Below are 21,108 nucleotides of genomic sequence, written 5' to 3' on the forward strand. Positions count from 1 at the left end.
TAATCAACGAACATTAATATATACTTAATATACTTTTTTTTTTTTCTACGACATTCTTTTAATCGTGAAATATATACGTAGATGCGTATTATAATGGAATACTATTGTATTTCAGTAAGAGTAGGAATATAGTAAAAATATAACAGTAGAGTCTATAGCAGGGGTGGCCAACATGACTATGTACGCGAGCCACATGTATTAATAAAATTATATCAAGAGCCAAATTATCTAATGTGTACTTTTATACCACAAAAGTAATAAAGATAGCAAACAGCCGATAAACATATCAAATTACGAAATATGAAATTATATCGTTTTTAATATAGTCTGTAGTCTGTGTTGAATAGTCCTATTGTAAACACCTCAATTTTTTTTGTAAAATATTTGTAATATTTAATAATTATATTTGTAATATTTTACCGATACTTATTGCGAAAGTTAGTTACAATGTCAATTTCTAATAAAGCGGTTAAACGTAAATATGAAGAAGAAAAACGGGAATTTAAATTAGAATGGGAAGAACTATACTTTTTCATACAGAAAAACGATAAACCATTTTGTGTCATATGTCAAGTTACATTATCACAGTTTAAGGTTAGTAATTTAAAACGGCATTACGAAACCAATCACAGCACATTTAGTCGAGAATTTCCTATTGGTTCTGATTCGAGGAAAAATAAGCTATGTTCGATGAATACCACGCAAACAAAATTAGCTTAATGTTTAATTTTTTAATTTATTATTCATATTAATTAATTTTTTTTTTTTTTTGATTTAATCTATATTCTATCCACTATAATACTAAAGCCTTAAATAAATACAATAAAAACATTTTTTTATAAATGTATACAAAAAAAATTTAAATATTTTGGTTTTTGTAAATAAGACCGCGAACCGCATACAACTGTGACGAGAGCCGCATGCGGCTCGCGAGCCGTGATTTGGCCACCCCTGGTCTATAGTATTAAAATTTAAAAACAATATTCCTTTGGTATATTTTAATTAAATATTGTATTAACATTATAGTCATAATATGAAAAAATAACAAATAATCATATATATTAAAATATAATAGAACAAAAAAATTAGTTAACACAAGATATAAAATAAAAATATAGGTATATATATATGTATAAGAAAAAAAACAATATTTCTTTGGTGCATACAATGGTGAGTTTTTACTTTCTGGAGAATAAAAAAGAAAATTGAAATACTATTTAAATTTTATTATATGAATTAATAATAATATACTTTTCCATATTATCTATACGCATGTTAGTTCTTCTATCACTTAAAGTTTGTTTATAGAGACTAAATGAACCTTTAACATCAACAGATGTTAGAGGTGCAAACTTCATGTAAGCAACTACACTGGGTGTAAAATATTCTAGGAGATCTTCATTATTTCCACATAAAATGTTTTTAACTTTTACTAACATTTGGTAACCTTTTATTTAACATTAACTTTAACTTTTTATTTATTTCTTTGACATAATTGAGACACTTTAGTTTTCATTATGTTACTTTACCAGAGCTCTTAATACACGTGAATTCACGGAATTCACGTGTAACGTGTCACGTATCAAATCAAAAATTAAAACGTATAACCTTAACTTAATACTGTACTTATAATATTTTATTAAAACTTCAAGTACATAACATAAAATTAATAATTTTACCATTATAAAAATGGATATATATTTTGAATAAACACGTATTTCACGTGACCCGTGAGATCCGTGACACATGTTTTAAGAGCTCTACCCTTTACACCAGGTATATTGGTTGGTTTGCAAATAATAGCTTGTACAATCTCCAACGATGACACTTAAGTCAAATATTCTAAAATATGTTAAATGGGCTAAATATTCTCTAACCTATGAAATATTCTCAAATATGCAAAAAAAAAAAATGTTTTCTACAAACTCAGAATTGAATGAATCGTCCACATTTTTTACTCTCATAAGAATGCATAGACACAATAACGATATGTAAAAACATATAAATCCGGCCTTTAGTAATAAGTAATAATAAGTGAATATTATTATTATAATATTATATAATATCATACCTCCATTTTATTTCACCAGACGCATATTTTATATTTTGGTTATGTTTGTAGTTGTTAAATAAAACCAATAAATTGCCTCATTGACCAGTAATTAATTTTATATTATTACTTTATTGCGACATATTTCGTTCAATATAAAATATACACGGACACACGCAAACTACGAATGATTATGTTCGTCAAAGTATACTTTACGTGTACCTTACCTACTGCCGATATCATCATTGGAAATACTAATTTCAGGTAATATGAAGATAAAATTATTAACAAATGAATCAATGTGGATATATCCACCTTGAAATGAATTGAACCATGCCAATAATTTTATCAATTTCGACTTACATCATCGCAATAGATGTCAACGTATTTAATGTGAGAAGGTACGTGGCAATGCGAGTACTTAGCAGGTAAAAAAAAAAAAACTGGAGGAGTTTACATATACCCATTACAGGTAAGAATTTGCAGGAGCTAAGAATTACAGGTAAACTGGTGGAGTTTACACTAGACCTTTAATTATATTTTTATCTTAACCGATATTCTAGTGGAGTTTACAATCACCCAAATGGAATATACATTCAGGATTTAGCCGGTTTGGGACAACTAAACACCATAATATTTAAAAATCAAAATCAAGGGGGCCAGTTCGGGGCCACTGATTTTTCATAAGGGGCCAGGCCCTCTAAGGCCCCCTCCCTTGACGATGTGCCTGCGAGCGTTATCTATCTTTAACGATTAAAGATATTATTATTACTTCTGCAGCTTACGTTACTGTTAATTGTTCTTTATAAGTTTATTTATAAAACAAATACAATATGGACGTGGACAATTTCATGAAGTCTGATTTCCTAGCTTCATTTATTGATATTTATTGATATAATTGGTTGAATTATATGTTTTTATTATTACAACGTATAACGTTCTAGATACTAAAACAATGGTAAGTTAATAAATTTGATAGTATATATTAAAATCATAAAATTGATTAAAAAAATTCCGTGGAATTAAATTTATGGACGTATAATGTATGGGCCAAATCGGCTCACGAGTCAACGGCTCGGCTAAATGCTCGCGATCCAAATTCGATGGTGTATAGATACCTTATGCTCCTGCACCCCGTGTGTTGTCACGTACGACGGCGTACTGGTTGAGAGAGCGCGACGTTAATTTAAACATCGTAAGGTGGCGGCAGTTGAGGGAACGTGTCGATCTCCGTGACGAGGTCCACACGCGGTCGATAACTGTTCAACTTTTTCCGTCGTCTGCGAACGGAACGGAAATGCGGTTTGCACTTTCAGCACTGCGACGGCCGTCGGAACACGCGCGTGAACGTCCCGGTATCGATTGATCGGCGTACTCGCTGTTATCGCATCGAAACCGGAACACGCGTGGTGCGCGTGTTCTATGCACCACCACGGATTAATTGGGACGCTGGATCTAGGTGTGGATGGATTCGCTGGCAAAACCCAGATTCCGGTTGTCACATGGTTCGGGCTTCATTGCGGAACATCTAAACAAATCGACGGTTCGCCGACCCACGATTCGAGGCTAAACGCCGCACGGTTCTCACTCGATCGCATTGTTCTATGAACTGTGCGTGAACACCGAGCTGCAGAATTTACCGTGAACGCGTGTTGTGAACCTTTCAATTGTATTGGTTTCGGTCGGGCAAAAATGAAAACAACGCGAACTAAAAATGTGGTTTTAAGTTTCATTGAACGAGTAGTGATTAAAATGGGGGACACGGAGTCCTCCTTATTTAAGGTAAGATTATGCGTCCTCTTTAATTTAAATCGCCAAATGTCCGGGTGGACGCTTAATGGTATTGGTCACTTAGGCTAGGATCACATTATACATTTGGTCGGTTTCCGACGAATCGGAGACGATCGGTAATTAAACCGCAACACTCAAAATATAATAGGTTTAAATATAAATCGCGTTATCGGGGCCAGACTAGACCGATTTGTGGAACCGATTAAAAACCGTCGGGAAGCGACCGTAATGTGTTGCGTTCCAACCGTCCGGATACGTTTTGGGATGTAAAGCACAACGCATGCAATTGAGTTTGTCCGATCACACTTGCGCGGATTATCGGTGACCGAAATTGAAAATGAATTAATAATCATTTTTAAATTATATTTGTAATATACTATATACCTATATATTTATTTTATTATCAATACATTAGATTATGTTTGATACGGAAAAATTGATTATTTTGGAAATTCAAAATTTTCCATGTCTCTGGGACGTGAGTTCTTCTTCATATAATGATAGGGATATAAAAAGGTCATGTTGGCTCAAAGTAGTAGAATGTATGTACCCTGAATGGGAGAATCTCGACGACAAGGAAAATAAGAAAAAAGGTAAGTACTAAATTATATGAATATACTACAATTTATAATAATTATAAAATAATAAATTAACATACGATAATAATGGAAAAATTTTTCAGGATATTTTTTTAGATTATTATAAAATACTTGAAATTGTATGTCGTGCTCTCTACTACTATGTATAGGGTAGACCCAATACATTCTGCGCTTTTGTGCTGGTTTTTCAAGTTCACCAGTAGCTTCAGCTATACAAATTATTTTTAGAAGATAATTAATTTCTATGTATAGTTATAATTATTACAATAAAAATATATTAAACTCATTAATTAAATCAATTATATTTTGAATTTATAAACACTTACCTGATATAAATTGTATAGAGTAAAGTAATATTATGCTTTTAGAAGATTAATAGGTTTTTAAAAGAACAAGTGAACACGTTTGTTGCACCAAATAGACTGAAACACCGAATAACATATTGACTAGTTTGATTTTCATGATTATATTATATAACTTATAATATTAGATACATTTCGTTGAGATCAAAAATCAATTTTAAATTAAAATTTTAATTTAAAAACGATTTCCGCGCTTTTTAATCTTGTTTGTATGGATTCGGTTACCGATAAAACGCACAGTATGATCGGTCGTCCCGATTGCGGTTGATCGGGATAGTATTTTTCGGTTGCCGACAAAACGTATAGTGTGATTCTAGCCTTCAATACAATATTTAATATACATTACTAATTATAATATTACAATATTGCATGAAATTTATTTTCTTTATTAAATAAATAATATAATAATAATAATAAATAATAATAATAATAATAATAATAAAATAATTTTCTTGATAAAACAAATGGAAAAAATGTCGAAGAAATAATATTTAGGTATAACCATAAGCAAAAATGGTAGATAATGTACACCATGGGTTAATTGATGCTGTGTCTAATTATAGATGATCCCGAGCGGCTGTTACCCATAGCTCTAAAATTAAATGATAATGATATCGACTATTATTTAGAATAAATATAAACAAAATAGAATAACTATAAATAGTAAAAATATTAAATTGTGATAAAGGATAGACACTATCTTATAGATAGTACACACTTTATGTGCAATATACGTATTTGTTACTGTCTACGTTGACCAATAACTATCAGGTTAGTAATTGTTTCTTTTTAGTTTTGTTAAGTTTAAATTAAATTTTTTAAACATTAACTACTATGTATTTCAATTTATGTTTTTTTTAGCAGGCATATGTACATAGGCGTGCGCAGACTTTGTCTGCAGGGGAGGCCCTTAAAAAAAGTCAACCAAAGATTCTTGTACTAAACACTACTAGTATAATTAAATATTTTAAAATTTATAAATTATTTAAATAATTCAATATGCAAATATAAAAATAAATACTATTTAAACTTACACAATTTATATCTAAGAAATCCTTATTTACATATTATTATACTATTTACAACTCCATCCTTCTGTCAATGGGAGTAAAGTTTTTGAATGTATCAATTACATCTTTAATTATTATATTATAATATATCAGATCAGTGGTGTGGCTATACAGGGAAGGGCTTCGGTGCCGTATAGCTCTCAAACTGATATTATCCTCACATAAAAATTCAAGGTATACACATTATATTATTATTTTTTTTTTTTTAAATGTGAATAATTATTTATTACGAAATGATAAATAAAATTAATTGCCAGATAATTAACAGATGTGCAGAGTAAAAAGAAAAGGTCGTTTACTAGGAGGTACCTATTATAAAAAACAAACAAATATTGCAAACAAATAATTATTATTTTGCTTCAATACTGATTGTTACTGGAACCACCACGTACAATTAGGAAAGTTAAATACCATCAACATCGTTAAATATTTTAGGGAAGTATAGTTTCAGAAAATTTCTGAAAATTTAATGTCTAAGGTGCCCCCCTATGCTCCGTAGCCCTAGGACACTATCCCGCTTCGTCATATGATAGCTCGCCACTGTATCACTGTTCATTAGATGAATCTAGTTAAAATATATTTTTTTTACTTTTTTAGAGTTATTTTTCAAAATAATTATAAATTTATACATAAATCCAATACGATATCTTTATTATTATAATTTAAATAATTTTTTCCCGAAGTTACGTAATATGCATCAAACTTAGTTTTATTTTATTTTAACTAACATAATTTGTACAACTAAATTAATAATTACTAATGAGTATCGAGTAATGGATTTTCGATTATTTGAATTTATTCATTTTATATAACATAATCATTCGTTATTGAAAATCATAACATTGTTATTTTGCTCGGCAATTTTCAAAAAACTTTCTTAGCTCTCATAAATTATATAAAAATTTACCGTTCACACAAACCATTATTTGAGAACAAAAGTGGTCGGAGACAAATGCCAGATGGAAATATTGGGGAGGGTATTACCAATAGTCCAATACTTATACAGCTTATTCAACGATTGGCGTTATTCTTAAAATCATGAGCCGACCCCTTCGGCCAATGATGGTCTACCGCACTACAGGTATCGGATTGTATTGTATTACGATTCCTCTGAATTTCAGAAATAATAATATAAATATAACAACGGTTTCACACAAGCTATGACCTGTATTTAATACAATAGGATGTCCAACGTACAGCAAAAATAAAAATAAATACAAATTAATTAAACATACAATCGATTATACAGAAGAAAAACACTGCACGTCACATTGGTGTCTACTGCAATGTAATACCATTACTTTTTTTACTATGACACAATGTTTGAAATTCACTGTTAAATTGAGCGAGTTACACAATACAACACTCGCTAAAATTGTTATAAAAATTAAAATAAAACACTTTTTTCATGTTCTTTGTTGGTACCAGATGTAACTTGCAATAATTTTAGTCTCCGGAACTAAAAAATACGAGGTTCAATAAAAAAATTTCAAAACACGATAACAATTAACAATAATAATCTTGAAAACACTTGACCAATGAAATATCATGAAGAAGCAATGCATAATACTTATAAGATGTATAGGAACTATTAAGACAACGATGAACTTGAGTAGCGCAAAATCTTTAATATATGCATAAAATAATTACATGTTGAAATGCACAGAATGTATTAAGTACTCTGACAAAAAATGTTCAAGTAAACGTTTAATGTTTTCTTAATTTCTTTTGTGTTATGCTTATTATCAAACTGATGTACTAAACTTCAGTATTCGTGTAAATTGTCAAATGCACCTGGAACAACGGTTAATGCGAACCAACAAAAATGTTACAAAAGGTTTCTCGAAATAGTGAACAATAATGCATTGTATTATGCATTGTTCAAAAGGACCAGTCCAGGTGAGTTACCGAGAAAATTTCGGTGAGCCAACCGCGTGACCGCGTGCACAATGCACACGCATTATAGATACTTTTATTGGTATTATGTAAAGGTACACAAAACATTTCTACCGAAAACCTAGCGTTCAGTTCGTGTACAAATTTGTTCTTGAATCATTAAAAATTCGTGTAAGTACTGCGGACCAAGGGCGTAGCTTGGTATTATTATCTGTGGGGGCTATATTATAAGACTAGAAAAATGTTTAGTTAATCTTTAGTTTGAATTAAAGGGAAAAAAAACATTTCCTAGAAAAACAATCTATAGGTGTCTCATTTTTTACTTGATATTTTATTTTACAATACATAAAAAAAAAAAACAATTAATTTTGAGTTATTAAATTAAACTAAGACGTCGTTATTTTTCTGCAAATATATTTAAAACATTTTCCGATTCTATTGCATGTGATAAATGTCTTTCAATATGAAGGATTGATAAGTTTGTGAACCTATCATTTGCCATGGTATTTCTAGTCCAATTCTTCATTCGCCTCATTACAGAAAATGAGCGTTCACATGAGGTAGATGATATAGGTATAGTCAATGCCGTTGGTAAAAGTTTATAAAAATTTGGGAAAATATTTTTGTCTGCAATGGGTATGATGTCATCTATTTCAAAGTTTTCTTTATTTATCATATTTTTTGGACCATTATTTCAGCCTTCAAAATTTTCAGGACTTATGTTTAATATTTACTAGAAAATTCCAATAAACTTTAAAAAAAAAAATTACAATATTTTTATTTACCTTAATTTACTTTTAAAATTCATGCATACCTCACACTTATTAACAAATTCAATACTTTCTTCATATTTTAATTGTATAAAATTTTCTATTCCTACACCAATTTTTAGACTTTCTACTGAAAACTTATTTTTCATGCCATTTAATACACAGTTTATCATTTTAAAATAAACATTTATTTTCCAATGTTTAAAATTTGCTTCTTCGTTAGACATATTACCATATTTAATGATTCAAGAACATTCATCTTCTTCTCCAGTTTTAGAACCAACACAATAGTTACTTAAATGTATTGGCTCTTTCTTTTTACGTTTTGAACCTATACGTATGAATATTTGAATTTAAATTAATAAATAATAAAGTAGGTAATACAGACAAGTTTTAAAATATACTTGTAGAGATGTCCAATGAAATGTCCAAATTATTGGCAAATTATTTAATATCTTTCCAAATTATTTTAAATTTATCAGAACCACGATCAAATTCAAAAGTTCTATTTATTAAACTAACTGAATTTCCTAATGTAGATTTTTTTGATTTTAATTGAAAACATAAAATATTCATTTTTGTAATTATGTCTTGAAATAAAAATAAAAAGACTATAAATGTTCCTTTGTTCATCATACTTTGTATCCCTATCTATTAAAAAATTATTACATAGGTCTTAAATTATTTTAATAATTAAAAGAAAAATTAGGTTAATTTACCTATTGCTTGTGCTACATCCATATCATTGTTAACGTCAATTTCTTCACTTAAAATTTTAAGAATGGCTATATAATTGTCTTCAACAGACTTACAATTGTTATATCTGCACACCCAACGAGTATTGCTTATTCGCATAATGGTTGATGCTTTTATCCCCAATATTTGTTGCATGTCTTGTAATTTTTTATTATTTGAAGTCCGAGACATTTTTTGAGCCTCCGTGAGCGACCGGCCAGGTACGTATCGTGCTGTTATCATCGCATAAAAGTGTTGTCGTTATTGCACCTTTTCAAATTTTGTCGGTTATGTTTCGTGTATTTGTCGAGTCATTGACCTCAGTGTCACCGAAGTTTCATCATTTCGCGTGTTTTTAATTTATATAGGTGACACTGAGTTTGTGTTATTATCTAAAGTACTGGTTGTCAAGTATCGTTTGGCAACTAGCTCTCTCTCGCTCTCTTCTTTGTGTCTTCGTGGTGTGCTCATCAAATTTCATCTTCTCAACGTTTTTCATCCTGTTTTTCAAGTGTGTGAAAACCACGTTTTCTTGTGAATCCTGTGAATAACTGTCCGGTAAATATCGTTCGTGACAACAGTTACTATTGTTCTAATTTGTGTTCTCTAGTTCTAGGGGTCAATTCGTACCTGCAATTTTGTGATTCGTGGTTTTACATTTATCGTTGTGCTGTGAATATCGATAGCGTGAATTTTTCGTCTGTTGTGCGGCGCACGTATGCGGGGCATTGTTTTTTTTATTGTTTTATCTCATTATTACTTACATTCCCCGGTGCGGTAGCGTAAGGATTAAACCCACCGTTAACTGCAGTTAAACGTTGTGAGTATTATTTTGTCGACTGTTGTTTTTACGTTTATGTGGCAGACATGCCTTTTTTTTTTGTTTTTTTTTTGTCATATAATTTGTCATATACTAGTCTAGCAATATCTCAAGATCTCATTTTTACATATCTATTATTTAGAATTATTTAGTTACCTTTCATAATTATTGTCGTTCCATATCATTTATTTATCATCTGTTTCAGTGCCAGACCTAGGGGGGGGGCAAGCGGTGCGACCGCACCGGGCCCCTCACTTATATGGGGCTCCACAAGGGTATATTTATGAAGGGGCTAAGGGAGCTTCAGACCCCTCCTCGAAATCCAGGAATTGTTTATTAAGTCTGCTTATTATGTCCTATCAGATGTAAATCGTAAAAGTTCAATATAATTTTATTAAGAATTATTAGTAACAACGAACAATTTATCATGTAAAGGGTCTGACGATTTTGATCGTAACGGTTATACCATTGAGATTGATACATTGTGCTTAATTTTAACGTACGGTACTGCTGCATTATCGTAATTTCGATTTATTTTACCTAGAATTGATTTACTGATATACACGCGTTGTGGCGTCTCAATCACCGTACAATTTTTATACGAACCCCTATGAGCTAAAAAATGTCCGAGAAGTAACGGCGACGACCGATAACACTATCACGGTGATCGGTTTACGTCGTATAGTTGTTACTTGTTTTCGCTGTTATAGGTAAATTTTGTATAATAATTTTCTAACTTTTGTTTTTAATAGGCTGAATTGGGGAATTTCAGTTGGAGAAAATACCACAGCCCCTCCCCCTCAAAAAAAAATAACATAAAATATCTAAATACGTCCTTGAGGCTCCACAAATTATATATTACGATTATTACTTTATTTGTAAATAAAAATAATATAGTCCTAGTACACAAATCGCCACCCGCGTGGTCGTGTGGTCTTCTCAGTAAACGGGTTGTTATCAATGAAAATTAAGATGGTACCATTACGCATAGTTTTGAAATATTATACGCGGATGCACTTGTAAAATTGTTTATCGTCGACGACAGTTCGAAACACAGTTATAGTATATATTTAGTTAATACGAAAAAACATAGATTTATATAAACAATTAATAAATTAATAAATTAATATATTTGTATGGGGCCCTGCAAAATTCTGCACAGAGCTCCGAAAACCGTCGGACCAGCACTGATCTGTTTTACCTTTTTAATATCATTTATACATTTATTATACTTTCTTTATGTATCGTTTTAATATTGTTGGCTATACCTTTTATGCTGTAATTATTTATTTATATCTTTTGAGCCAAAGTGGTGGTATTACCAAACCTAATACATTATTTTTATTATTATTCACATTACTATTACTATTACTACTACTACTACTACTATTATTATTATTATTATTATTATTATTAATTATTGCACTGTGCAGTCCACTTAAACTTTAACTTTTATTTGTTCTATTTCTTATATCTATCTATTCATTTTCAACACAACGTTGAGTTCCCCCTGAGTGGCTACTACTGTCACTAGGGCAACACTTATCTACATTTAGTTCTTTTATATATCTTACACATAAAGACATGTATTCCAACTTATGACATCTAAATATAAAAAAGAATTAGATCATATTATAGACTTAAAAGTCACAAATTAAATTTACCTTGCATCATCATCATTGCAAAAAACCCTACTTCTGTAGTTTGAGAGACAATGGTTTTTTTTTACAATATCACAAAATATAAAAATGATTTCATTTTGTACGTCTGGACTTGTTAAATTAAAGGATGCATTTATTTATTTTTTTTTAATTCAATGTCAGCCTGAGCTAGTATGTAATAAGCTTCCTTAAAGTTACCTGTGTTATAATTTAAAATAATAATATTTATTAATCAATTTATATTATTTCATTAAATAAGACATATAAATATATATATAATTGCTTACTTATTTATTTTATCTAACTATAAAACTTAGAGAAACATACCTTGATTCAATGAATATTTTGCCTTATCGTGGCTCTTAAATGAACTTCCTTGACGCTCACGTCAATACCTCTTAAATACCTTAATTACCTTAAATACTAGGATACCTCTCAAGGTATAAAATAATATCAATTAAATGTTTTGCATACATTTTTTAGAATTTCTTCTCTACATTGGGCTAATATTTGAGCAATCACACTTCCAGTAGATTTACTCTTAGAGTAACCTAACCAATTCTCCATAACTTCAAGTGTATTTTAGACTGTGCTTGATGAGTTAATCTAGAATCATTGCCACCAAGCTGAAAACGAATATTTAGTTGTAAATACTATTTAAATAGTTTATTTTAAAATTACTTTTTTCAGTCACAAAATCCCGATTTAACAAAAGTCATATCACTATTAAAATTGCCAGTATTGGTACTAAAAATTCGACAATAAAAGCAGAACCCCGCATTTAGTTTAACACTATACTAAAGCCATGGATATGTGTTATAGAAATTTGAAGAAAATGAATGGTTTTGTTTGACATTTAATGTTTTGGAATAACTCTGTAAATTTAAAAATATTTCAAATTTAATTCAAACTTTTCTCTAGGTATATAAAAACTTTAATTTATAATAAGTACTTAAGAAATATTTTATTTCACCAAGTTTTATGTAGTACTTATTAGAGATCGAAGACTAAACATCGATGTATCAAACATAAACCTCGATGTTTTTGCCCACCTCTAATACGTTTAGTTTAATTTGAGTTGGTCCTGTTTCCAAGTTCCCTAAGTCTAGCAGAAATGAAGCAATTTCAGAATGCTCGGGTTGAATATTATTGAATTATTAATTTTAATTTTATTATTTATTGGACTTGGATCATCCACTTCTAAGTCTTCGTTTTCCCTAGTTAATGGTAATGTTTGCTTGTCAGGCTTTTTCTTTATATTAAATACACTGAACATTTTTTTTAAAAAAAATAAGAAAAACAAGAAAAAAAAAAAAAAGATATCAAAATGAATAAAAATATATGAAATAATATGTTTTATAGTAAAATTACGTGTGTGTGATTAGTACACGAGAAAACAAAGGGACAGACCAGTCACCAATTTCGAGAAAAATACTGATAAATAAATAATTATTATGTGTGTGTTCCGTACAAATTATTATCTGTTATCGTTTTAATATTATCATCGGACGACGCGACAATGCATGACCCGACGATTGCACAGGGTAAATCCAAAAATGAATACGACATTGATCTATAAATAAACATGTTTGTGATAAAAATAAGTAATTTTATGTACATATGTTAGTGCAATAATTGTCAATAAACAATAGACTGCTAATATTTAAAGCTTGATGAATTTTAGGAAAAATTATAAAAATATTTAACACTAGAATTTATTAATATTAGATTAAATGAGGGGCTACATAAATTTCTATGGGGGCTACTGCCCCCACAGCTCCATGCATACCCCCAATTATGTTACACCAGTAGGCGCGTGGCACACAACTGTGCACCAGTAAATATCTATTAAATTTAAAGCATTAACGACAATATTTATATTCAGTTTGGTTATAAAACAATATATTTTATGCTAGTTTTAGTAGTAAAACTGGGTTCACATGATAATAGTAAAATGCGATAGTTGCTATCATGGAAGCTGCTATCATGTGAGTGTCATCGTGTGAACTGGTCAATAGTGACTATCGGACTATGGAGAAAGCTACTCTCGCACTATCATGCATGCATGATAGTTGAGAGTTACTATCATCGTGTGAACCCAGCTTAATAACAATAAAAATAAAGTTTAGGTCGTCATTACAAACTCAGTATATAGGGTCAATTATACATAATATATGTAAAGAAGGACTTGTAAAATTTTATAGTAGTGTGCCAGTCGGAAATATAATTAGGGTTGTCTAACGGCTCTATCTTTGTTTTACATGGAATACGTCATATTATGCAATAAAATTTGCATTGTCTGTGTTGTTTTACCGAACCAATATTATTTTGTCCAATATACGGCGGTCGCACGAGTTTAACGTTGATAAGTGTACATGCTCTCACGTTTATATTATGCAGTACAACCGTCACAAAGATACATTCTACATCATTATTCCAGAAATATATTGAATTTCAAAGTTCAAGAAGATGAGCTATTAATTCGATTTATAGAGGTTTTCGATTTAACGAGAGTTCGAATTATCAAAAAAACAAAGAAATAATTCGAATTTAAAAGAGTGGAATATATTGTAAATATTTAATTATTTAATTCACAATTATTATTTACTGTGGCTTCTTATTATGTACATAAATCAATAAATAATTAATTATAAATTTTAATGTTTTTTATGTTCAAAAATAGAAAACTACGATAATACCATGAACGTAGTTATATTTTGATACTATAGTGAGCCCGTTTAAACAGACCTACCCCAATTAATTTAATTAAAAAAACAACGCTTGACGTATTTATTACAATATAATAATTTAATTATTACAACACAAGAATAATTTAATTGTCGTTCTCCACATACGGATCACTCAAGTCGAACAAGTAACAAGTAAAAAAGTGAAGCCCTGAGTAACAGGTCAGTCCCTTGTATATACTAAGGTTTTAATACTAATCAACAAAATGTTGTGTTCTTAGATTAATCGCGTTATGCAAATATTATACCATTTTATACAATGTGTTTACTAGATTTTTTTAACTAAGAAATTCATATATCACGTGATACTACATTCCTATACTACATTCCTCCTATCATACATGAATTATTATATTTTGGAAATGTGATAATTCAGTTTAAAAACATAGTATTACTTGATATAAGTTAACATTTGTTTCATTATGAAATACATTTCTTTATTAAATTGCGTGGTCCTATTACATTTAGTAATATATTAAAAATACATTTAATATAAAGTACATCTGTAATGGGATCGTGGGGGTTAGTGGCGTAGCTAGGATTTTCTGAAGGGGGATGTTAATTATAATTATTAAATATTATATATAATACGTACAAACTAAAACTTTTATTTTAATTAATTAATATGTATACATAATGTTTGTAATAGAGATGTAATATATATTCGAATTCGGATAGCTTTACCATAAATCATTCGAATATTTGACTATTCGAACATCAGTATTCGATATACCTATTATTATTAAACGTTTTGTGTTGCACGAAAACGTAAACGAATAATTTTCATCACGTATTGTCGCAATCGCGTAATGTTAACCTGTATATATGTAATTAGTATTGTGCATTATTTTATATTTCATATTGTATTATCGATTTACCTATATTCCTATAATAATGCAATATATGATACGGCTCAAGGGGGGTGTCATATCTACCAAACACCCCCCTTGTATATGCCACTGGTGGGCGTAATTTATTTCATGATTCGTATTATACATTAAAAATTATGTTTCCTCCAAATTGAATTGTCTGCAATTGCTATTCTTTATTAATTCTCTTATACATTTTTCATAAATTATTTCATTTTTTGTAATATTGATGGTTTTTATATTTTATTTATTATCTAAATTGTCTGAATAAGTTTTTATTTTTAAAAATTTTAATATATTTCTAATTTTTAATATTTTCTCATCTGTTAGCCCATTGCACATAAATATTATAGGTATTTTTTCTCTACTCGTATATGAATATAATGAGAAATATTTATAGTACTCAACGTGTTATTTTTTGTTGATAATGATAACTCTAATTGATTTTTTAATGGAATAAATGCCTTAGATTTTTGTTAGTAAGCCGTTTAATTATAATCATAAATTAACAATTTCTTATTTATTTATGACTTTTAATTTATATTTACCTAATATAGGTAAAGAGTTTAATCTGCAATTTTAATGGATTTGATTTAATTAGACTATTGCATATTGATCCTGATATCAATGTTATATCCTTCTTGTCATGAATTCAAAGTTGATTATTAAGAATTATACTCTTCCATACATTTTACCTCACATATTACAAATAAAGCATTATCTGTCAAACCTATTGAGTCATAAATTTCCTTATTAAATCTGTTTGACCTATACCTAAATTATATATATATATATATTAATCTTCAGTCATCATTGAACGAAGCCAGGTTTTTAGTCTCCGAAGTATGAAGAAACTCCTTTTAACCTATGGCTCTATCTACATATTTGTATATATATTTTTTTATAAATACGGTACGGGCTTGGGAGGGAGTTGTGGCCTCTAAGCCCTCCTGGAGCCGCCCCTGTTGCTCTCCACATACGGATCACTTCAGTCATACAAAAACGCGATCATTATGAATTGTGTATACATAGGGTATTTTTGAGAAAAAAATTATGGAAAAAAGGAGATTAATGAGCTCCAAAAAAGCAATTGCTTTAAAATCGATGATTCAAGAGCATACTGATCCATCCGTATACATAAGGAATCAAGCATATACGAATTTAATTATAATCATTAAATATACAGTTAACAACTAACATACAGTTTATAAGTTAACAAAAAGTTTTAATTTTTAAATGATTATCATATTTTAAATACTGACTTAAATTTTAAAGATAAGCCCAGAATATAATAGTTGTACAGTAAAGTTCGTTTGATGTCTATATTTTTTGTATACTTATGAAATTGGAAAAACGACGAAAGAACTTGTAATAAAGTATACTTTGTTTATTTGATGATCATTTGAGATTGGATTATTAATAGAGAATAGCCAACCAGAATATTTAGTAAATTAATTTCTATAAAAATTGTTTCAATTTCTATATTTTCTAAATTTCCAAAGATAATAAAATAAAATAATGTGTATCAAAAATTCATAAAAATAATTTATAATACCGATTAACACATGTAAAATTAGTTAAAATTAAATTTAAAAAAGAAATGTTAAAAAACATAAATCGATTGTATTAATTATTCTTAAATATTTTATTTTTTAATGATTATGAATATACATAATTTTTATTGATTTAATATTTTTTTTATTAATAATTAGTAATTAGTCATAATTAATATTTGTTGTTTATGTTTTTCAAAATTTCTTTTTTAAATTTTATTTAAATTTTTTGAATATGTGTTATTATAATTATTTATAATTAATTATAATTATTTTTATTCATTTTTATACACATTATTTTAATCAATTATTTTTATAAATCTAGAAAATATAAAAATGTATATAATTTGTATAGCAATTGATTTGTTTAATATTGGCGATGCACAGACATGCACATCATGCATGATCGCGATGCTCTGTCACGGATTGGACAATCTATTTGCAACTTTACACTTATTTGCAAATTCTAAATAAAAAAAAATGTTTTATTTATTTATAAGTTGACGATATAACTGCTCAAATACCTACTTCCGATGTTTTAAGAATTCTTAAATTTAGACCAGTAGCAGCTACAAGACTCCATACTGATCTAATTAAGGCGTTAAAATGTACGAAAGACAATGGTTTATTTTCAATATCAATTCACGTTATTGGTCTAGATTAGCGGTTCTTAACCTATGGTCCACGGTCCTCTAGGGGTCCGCGATACTTATGTCAGGGGGTCCGCGGCAGCCTTAACACATAACATACATTAATACATGACATGAGTGCATTATTTTAATATTGTTAGATTAATAGTATTATTTTTTTTTTTTCATATATTTTTTATTATATAATAGATAGATTTTATCATTATACGATTTTATAAAACTTGTGTCTCAAGCATCGCATTAAGCTAATAAAAATTAAATTTAAGTTAACTGGAAAATTAAGTGAAATAAAAATAATTATAAATATATAACTTTTGTTATGTCTCTTAATGTAATTTATTATATAAAATAATTATTATAATTTTGGTTTAAATAACATGAGATGTTTTGTGAAAAAAAAAAATAATAAATTTGAAAAAAAAATTAGAAAGGAGGTCCGCAATTTCTAAATATCTTTCATCAGGGGTCCGTGATCTACAAAAGGTTAAGAACTGCTGGTCCAGATACATTTGCAATATTTACGATCCTTATTAAAAACTAGTTAGATTTAGTAGATACTGATGAAAGTAATGAACAAGATCTGAACAATTTAAATAGAACCCTTACCAATGAAGATTACGATGCTGATGATGAAAACCTATATATCGCCAATACATCTAACAAATATTGGGCATAATCTATTGCTGACAAGTCTAGGTCAAAAGTAGAATCAGTAAAGGGAATCTCTGATAATGTTATATATCTGATAATCTCACAATATCTATTTGCGTTGGAGTCAAATATAATAAGAACATTTCAATTATTTTCCTGTTGGTCCGCAATAATGAGACAAACATTTGGATTCGTGAAAGAAACTACCTCTAGTAACCGGATTGAAAGTAATTGTAATCATATTAAAAATCGTGTGTTCAAGAATAGTAATTTGCCTTTAAGAATAGATTCACTTGTAGAACAACTGATATTCAAAAGGAGTTTATAATTATTGTAATGCTTTTGGAAAATAGAAATCATATACTTAGTAGACCAATTTCGGTACTTGAGCAAAGAAAATTAATGATAAGTAATACGTGTTTGGTAGATTTGATACTGTCAATTTTAACAACGTCAACTGCCGATTGTATCAGTTATCGAAAATATTTATTTAATTTAAGGGAAACAAATTTGACGGTAAGTATAGTAAGCAAATGTATTATTGTCGAACATTACTTTGTTACAATATTTTTAAAGTAAGTGCAAACATTTATAAAAATATAGCTGTATACGAATTGCGTTCCAAAATACAAAAGTATACATCGTGATATCCGAGTTGCATCCATGATTTTCTCGCGATATGTCCAAATTGTGTCCCGGTTAATAATTGATTAATTGTTTAATAATATACACATTTTCCTTCCCACTTTTACAGACTGAGGACTGTCATTTGTATAAACGGTGTAATATAATTCTAAAATTTAAATACAGATATAAATTATATTCAAATTAAAATAATTATTTTATTTTATACAAATAAATGGGTTTCCCCTTTAGCATTAAAGTAACAATACAACAATTAGAATAATAGTATGACATAAAATAACTTATAAATATTATACGTAATACAGTTACAGAGGTAAAAATATTAAACAGTATATTAAGTTACAGTTAAATTAATTGATATAACAGTTTAAACAGTAATATTATATTATAACACATTATAATTATTATAAGTAAAAAAAAAGAATTAATAAATGAGGGGTCATCATTGGTGAGTGACATCATACGCCTTAGAGGTTCATTTTGTAAATGATTTGTATTAGTACTAGGAATAAGGAAGTTTTTTCGGAAAGAGTTGCATACGAAGGGGCTTTAAAATCTATTTGAGATAGCAAACATGGGGAATTAATTTGGTTAGTTATTAGACCACGAATACATTTTATGTTTAATATTTTACTACGTTCTGCAAGGGTAGGTTTGTCAAGTAGGTTAGTGATATTAGTATAATTGTGAGTTAAATGGGGAATGCCTAACACAAAACAAGCAAATCTCAAAAATCTCTGTTGAACACATTCCAGTTGATCAGAATCAGAAACAGTGTAAGAATTCCAGGTTACAGATTCGTATTCTAAAATAGGACGAACTTAAGTACAATATAAAGATTTCAGCAATTTAGATAACTTTAAACACTCTATTGGAAATCATTGTAATATGATGATTTGGACTGAGAGTTACAGATAGTTTAAAACCAAGATCAACTAGCTCATCAAAGCGTGCAATTTGCATACCTGAAATATAATAATCATAAAGTGTAGGAGTACAAGAACGAGTGAACGTCATGACTCGACATTTAGAAGCATTGATTTTAAGACCTATTTTAAAACACCAAAACTTTGGTGTGGTTGAAAATTGTTGTAGAAAATACGCTTATCGCCGCATTGCCGTGGTGACCGGTTATATGCAATACCGAACTATTTTCGTTCTTCTAGAACGTTCTATCGCATATATCTCCCTTTTTCTCCGCGCGTCCGACCGCCAGTATCGCGCCGGACCGACCAAACCGGTCTGCTGGCAATGCAAAGGGACATTTTCCGGAGTTATCGATGTTCGAGAACATTCGATTCCCCCCGGTCTCTCAACTGGGTACGACCGTTCGCCTGGCACCCGGGATTCCTATCGGTGCCCCGAGAGACACTTCGTGTGCCGCGACTATATGTTACGGAGCTGTCGTCCATGTGCGTCGAGACGCCTCCGGGACTGTGTCTTTTGTTTTGTGGTACAGGCGAGTGCGTTTCAAGACGTGATCGATTGCCGTACCCACACGAACGCATCGTTACATGCGTTCTTTATTTTGTTATTAGCGATTGGTATATTACCGTGATCTAAGCCGACGGGTGTACGTACGTCGTAACTGTTGGTCGATATTCGGTGTCGTTGTCCATTCCGGGCCAGTCTTAAGTTTGACGTATCTGTAAAATTTATATATCTATTATTATTATTGTGTATGTATATAGCCCATAAGGCGCATTTATGTTAGTATTAGCATCGATTTATATATTTTTTATTATTATTGTGTATATATAATATACATACATTGTATATAGCCCATAAGGCGCATTTATATTAGTATTAGCATCGATTTCCCCATCCGAGCGCCCATACATCCCTATTATTGTAATTTTTATCTTGTTTTTGTTATTTTAAAATAGTAGATCGGTGCTAACGAGCCCGACAACTCGAATTTATATATATTTTTTCTTACCCTTTTTTTTCCTTGTGGTCACCTTGCTCTACATCCGTCAATAAGAAACTCCACGGCGAAAGCAGACAAGGGCTTAAACATCCCGTGTAAAGAGGTGGTCTGGGCGGTAATGGTTTCCCTCTTTTTACAATTGTAATTATACATTACTAGCCAGCCCGTAACAGCTTGACCCGTGATTGGTTGTTTAATTTGCTTTCGGACGATGATATATAGAATATTTTATTCGAATTCTATCATTTAATAATATCGGCAAGTTAATATAAAAAACGGTTGTTGAAAACGTATTGAAATGTTTCAAGC

General features: G+C 29.6%; 1 protein-coding gene across 2 annotated transcripts; it reads left to right on the forward strand.

Annotated features, from left to right (window-relative positions):
* The first annotated feature begins 165 nt into the window (after positions 1 to 165).
* LOC112686479 (general transcription factor II-I repeat domain-containing protein 2-like) lies at positions 166 to 2,947 on the forward strand. Of its 2 annotated transcripts, none has more exons than XR_003148895.1 (2): positions 166 to 594; positions 2,315 to 2,947. XR_003148895.1 is itself a non-coding variant. In XM_025558755.1 (2 exons), the coding sequence occupies exons 1-2, from the start codon at positions 448 to 450 to the stop codon at positions 1,798 to 1,800; spliced, it is 171 nt and encodes a 56-aa protein (XP_025414540.1). In that variant the 5' UTR covers positions 166 to 447; the 3' UTR covers positions 1,801 to 1,858. The 2 variants fall into 2 exon arrangements, 1 of the variants encoding a protein (XP_025414540.1); XM_025558755.1 differs by lacking the exon at positions 2,315 to 2,947 and adding an exon at positions 1,777 to 1,858.
* Positions 2,948 to 21,108: the final 18,161 nt, after the last annotated feature.

This window comes from Sipha flava, unplaced genomic scaffold, assembly GCF_003268045.1.
Source record: "Sipha flava isolate LNK unplaced genomic scaffold, YSA_version1 310_pilon_pilon, whole genome shotgun sequence".
Taxonomy (NCBI): Eukaryota; Metazoa; Arthropoda; class Insecta; order Hemiptera; family Aphididae; genus Sipha; species Sipha flava.

What these genes read in the sequence shown, in the direction of transcription:
- LOC112686479 (XM_025558755.1), top strand. Translation starts at nt 448, where the DNA reads ATGTCAATTTCTAATAAAGCGGTTAAACGTAAATATGAAGAAGAAAAA. An exon ending in TTACATTATCACAGTTTAAG is followed by an intron (nt 595 to 1,776) that starts GTTAGTAATTTA and finishes CCTTTACACCAG; the next exon opens with GTATATTGGTTGGTTTGCAA.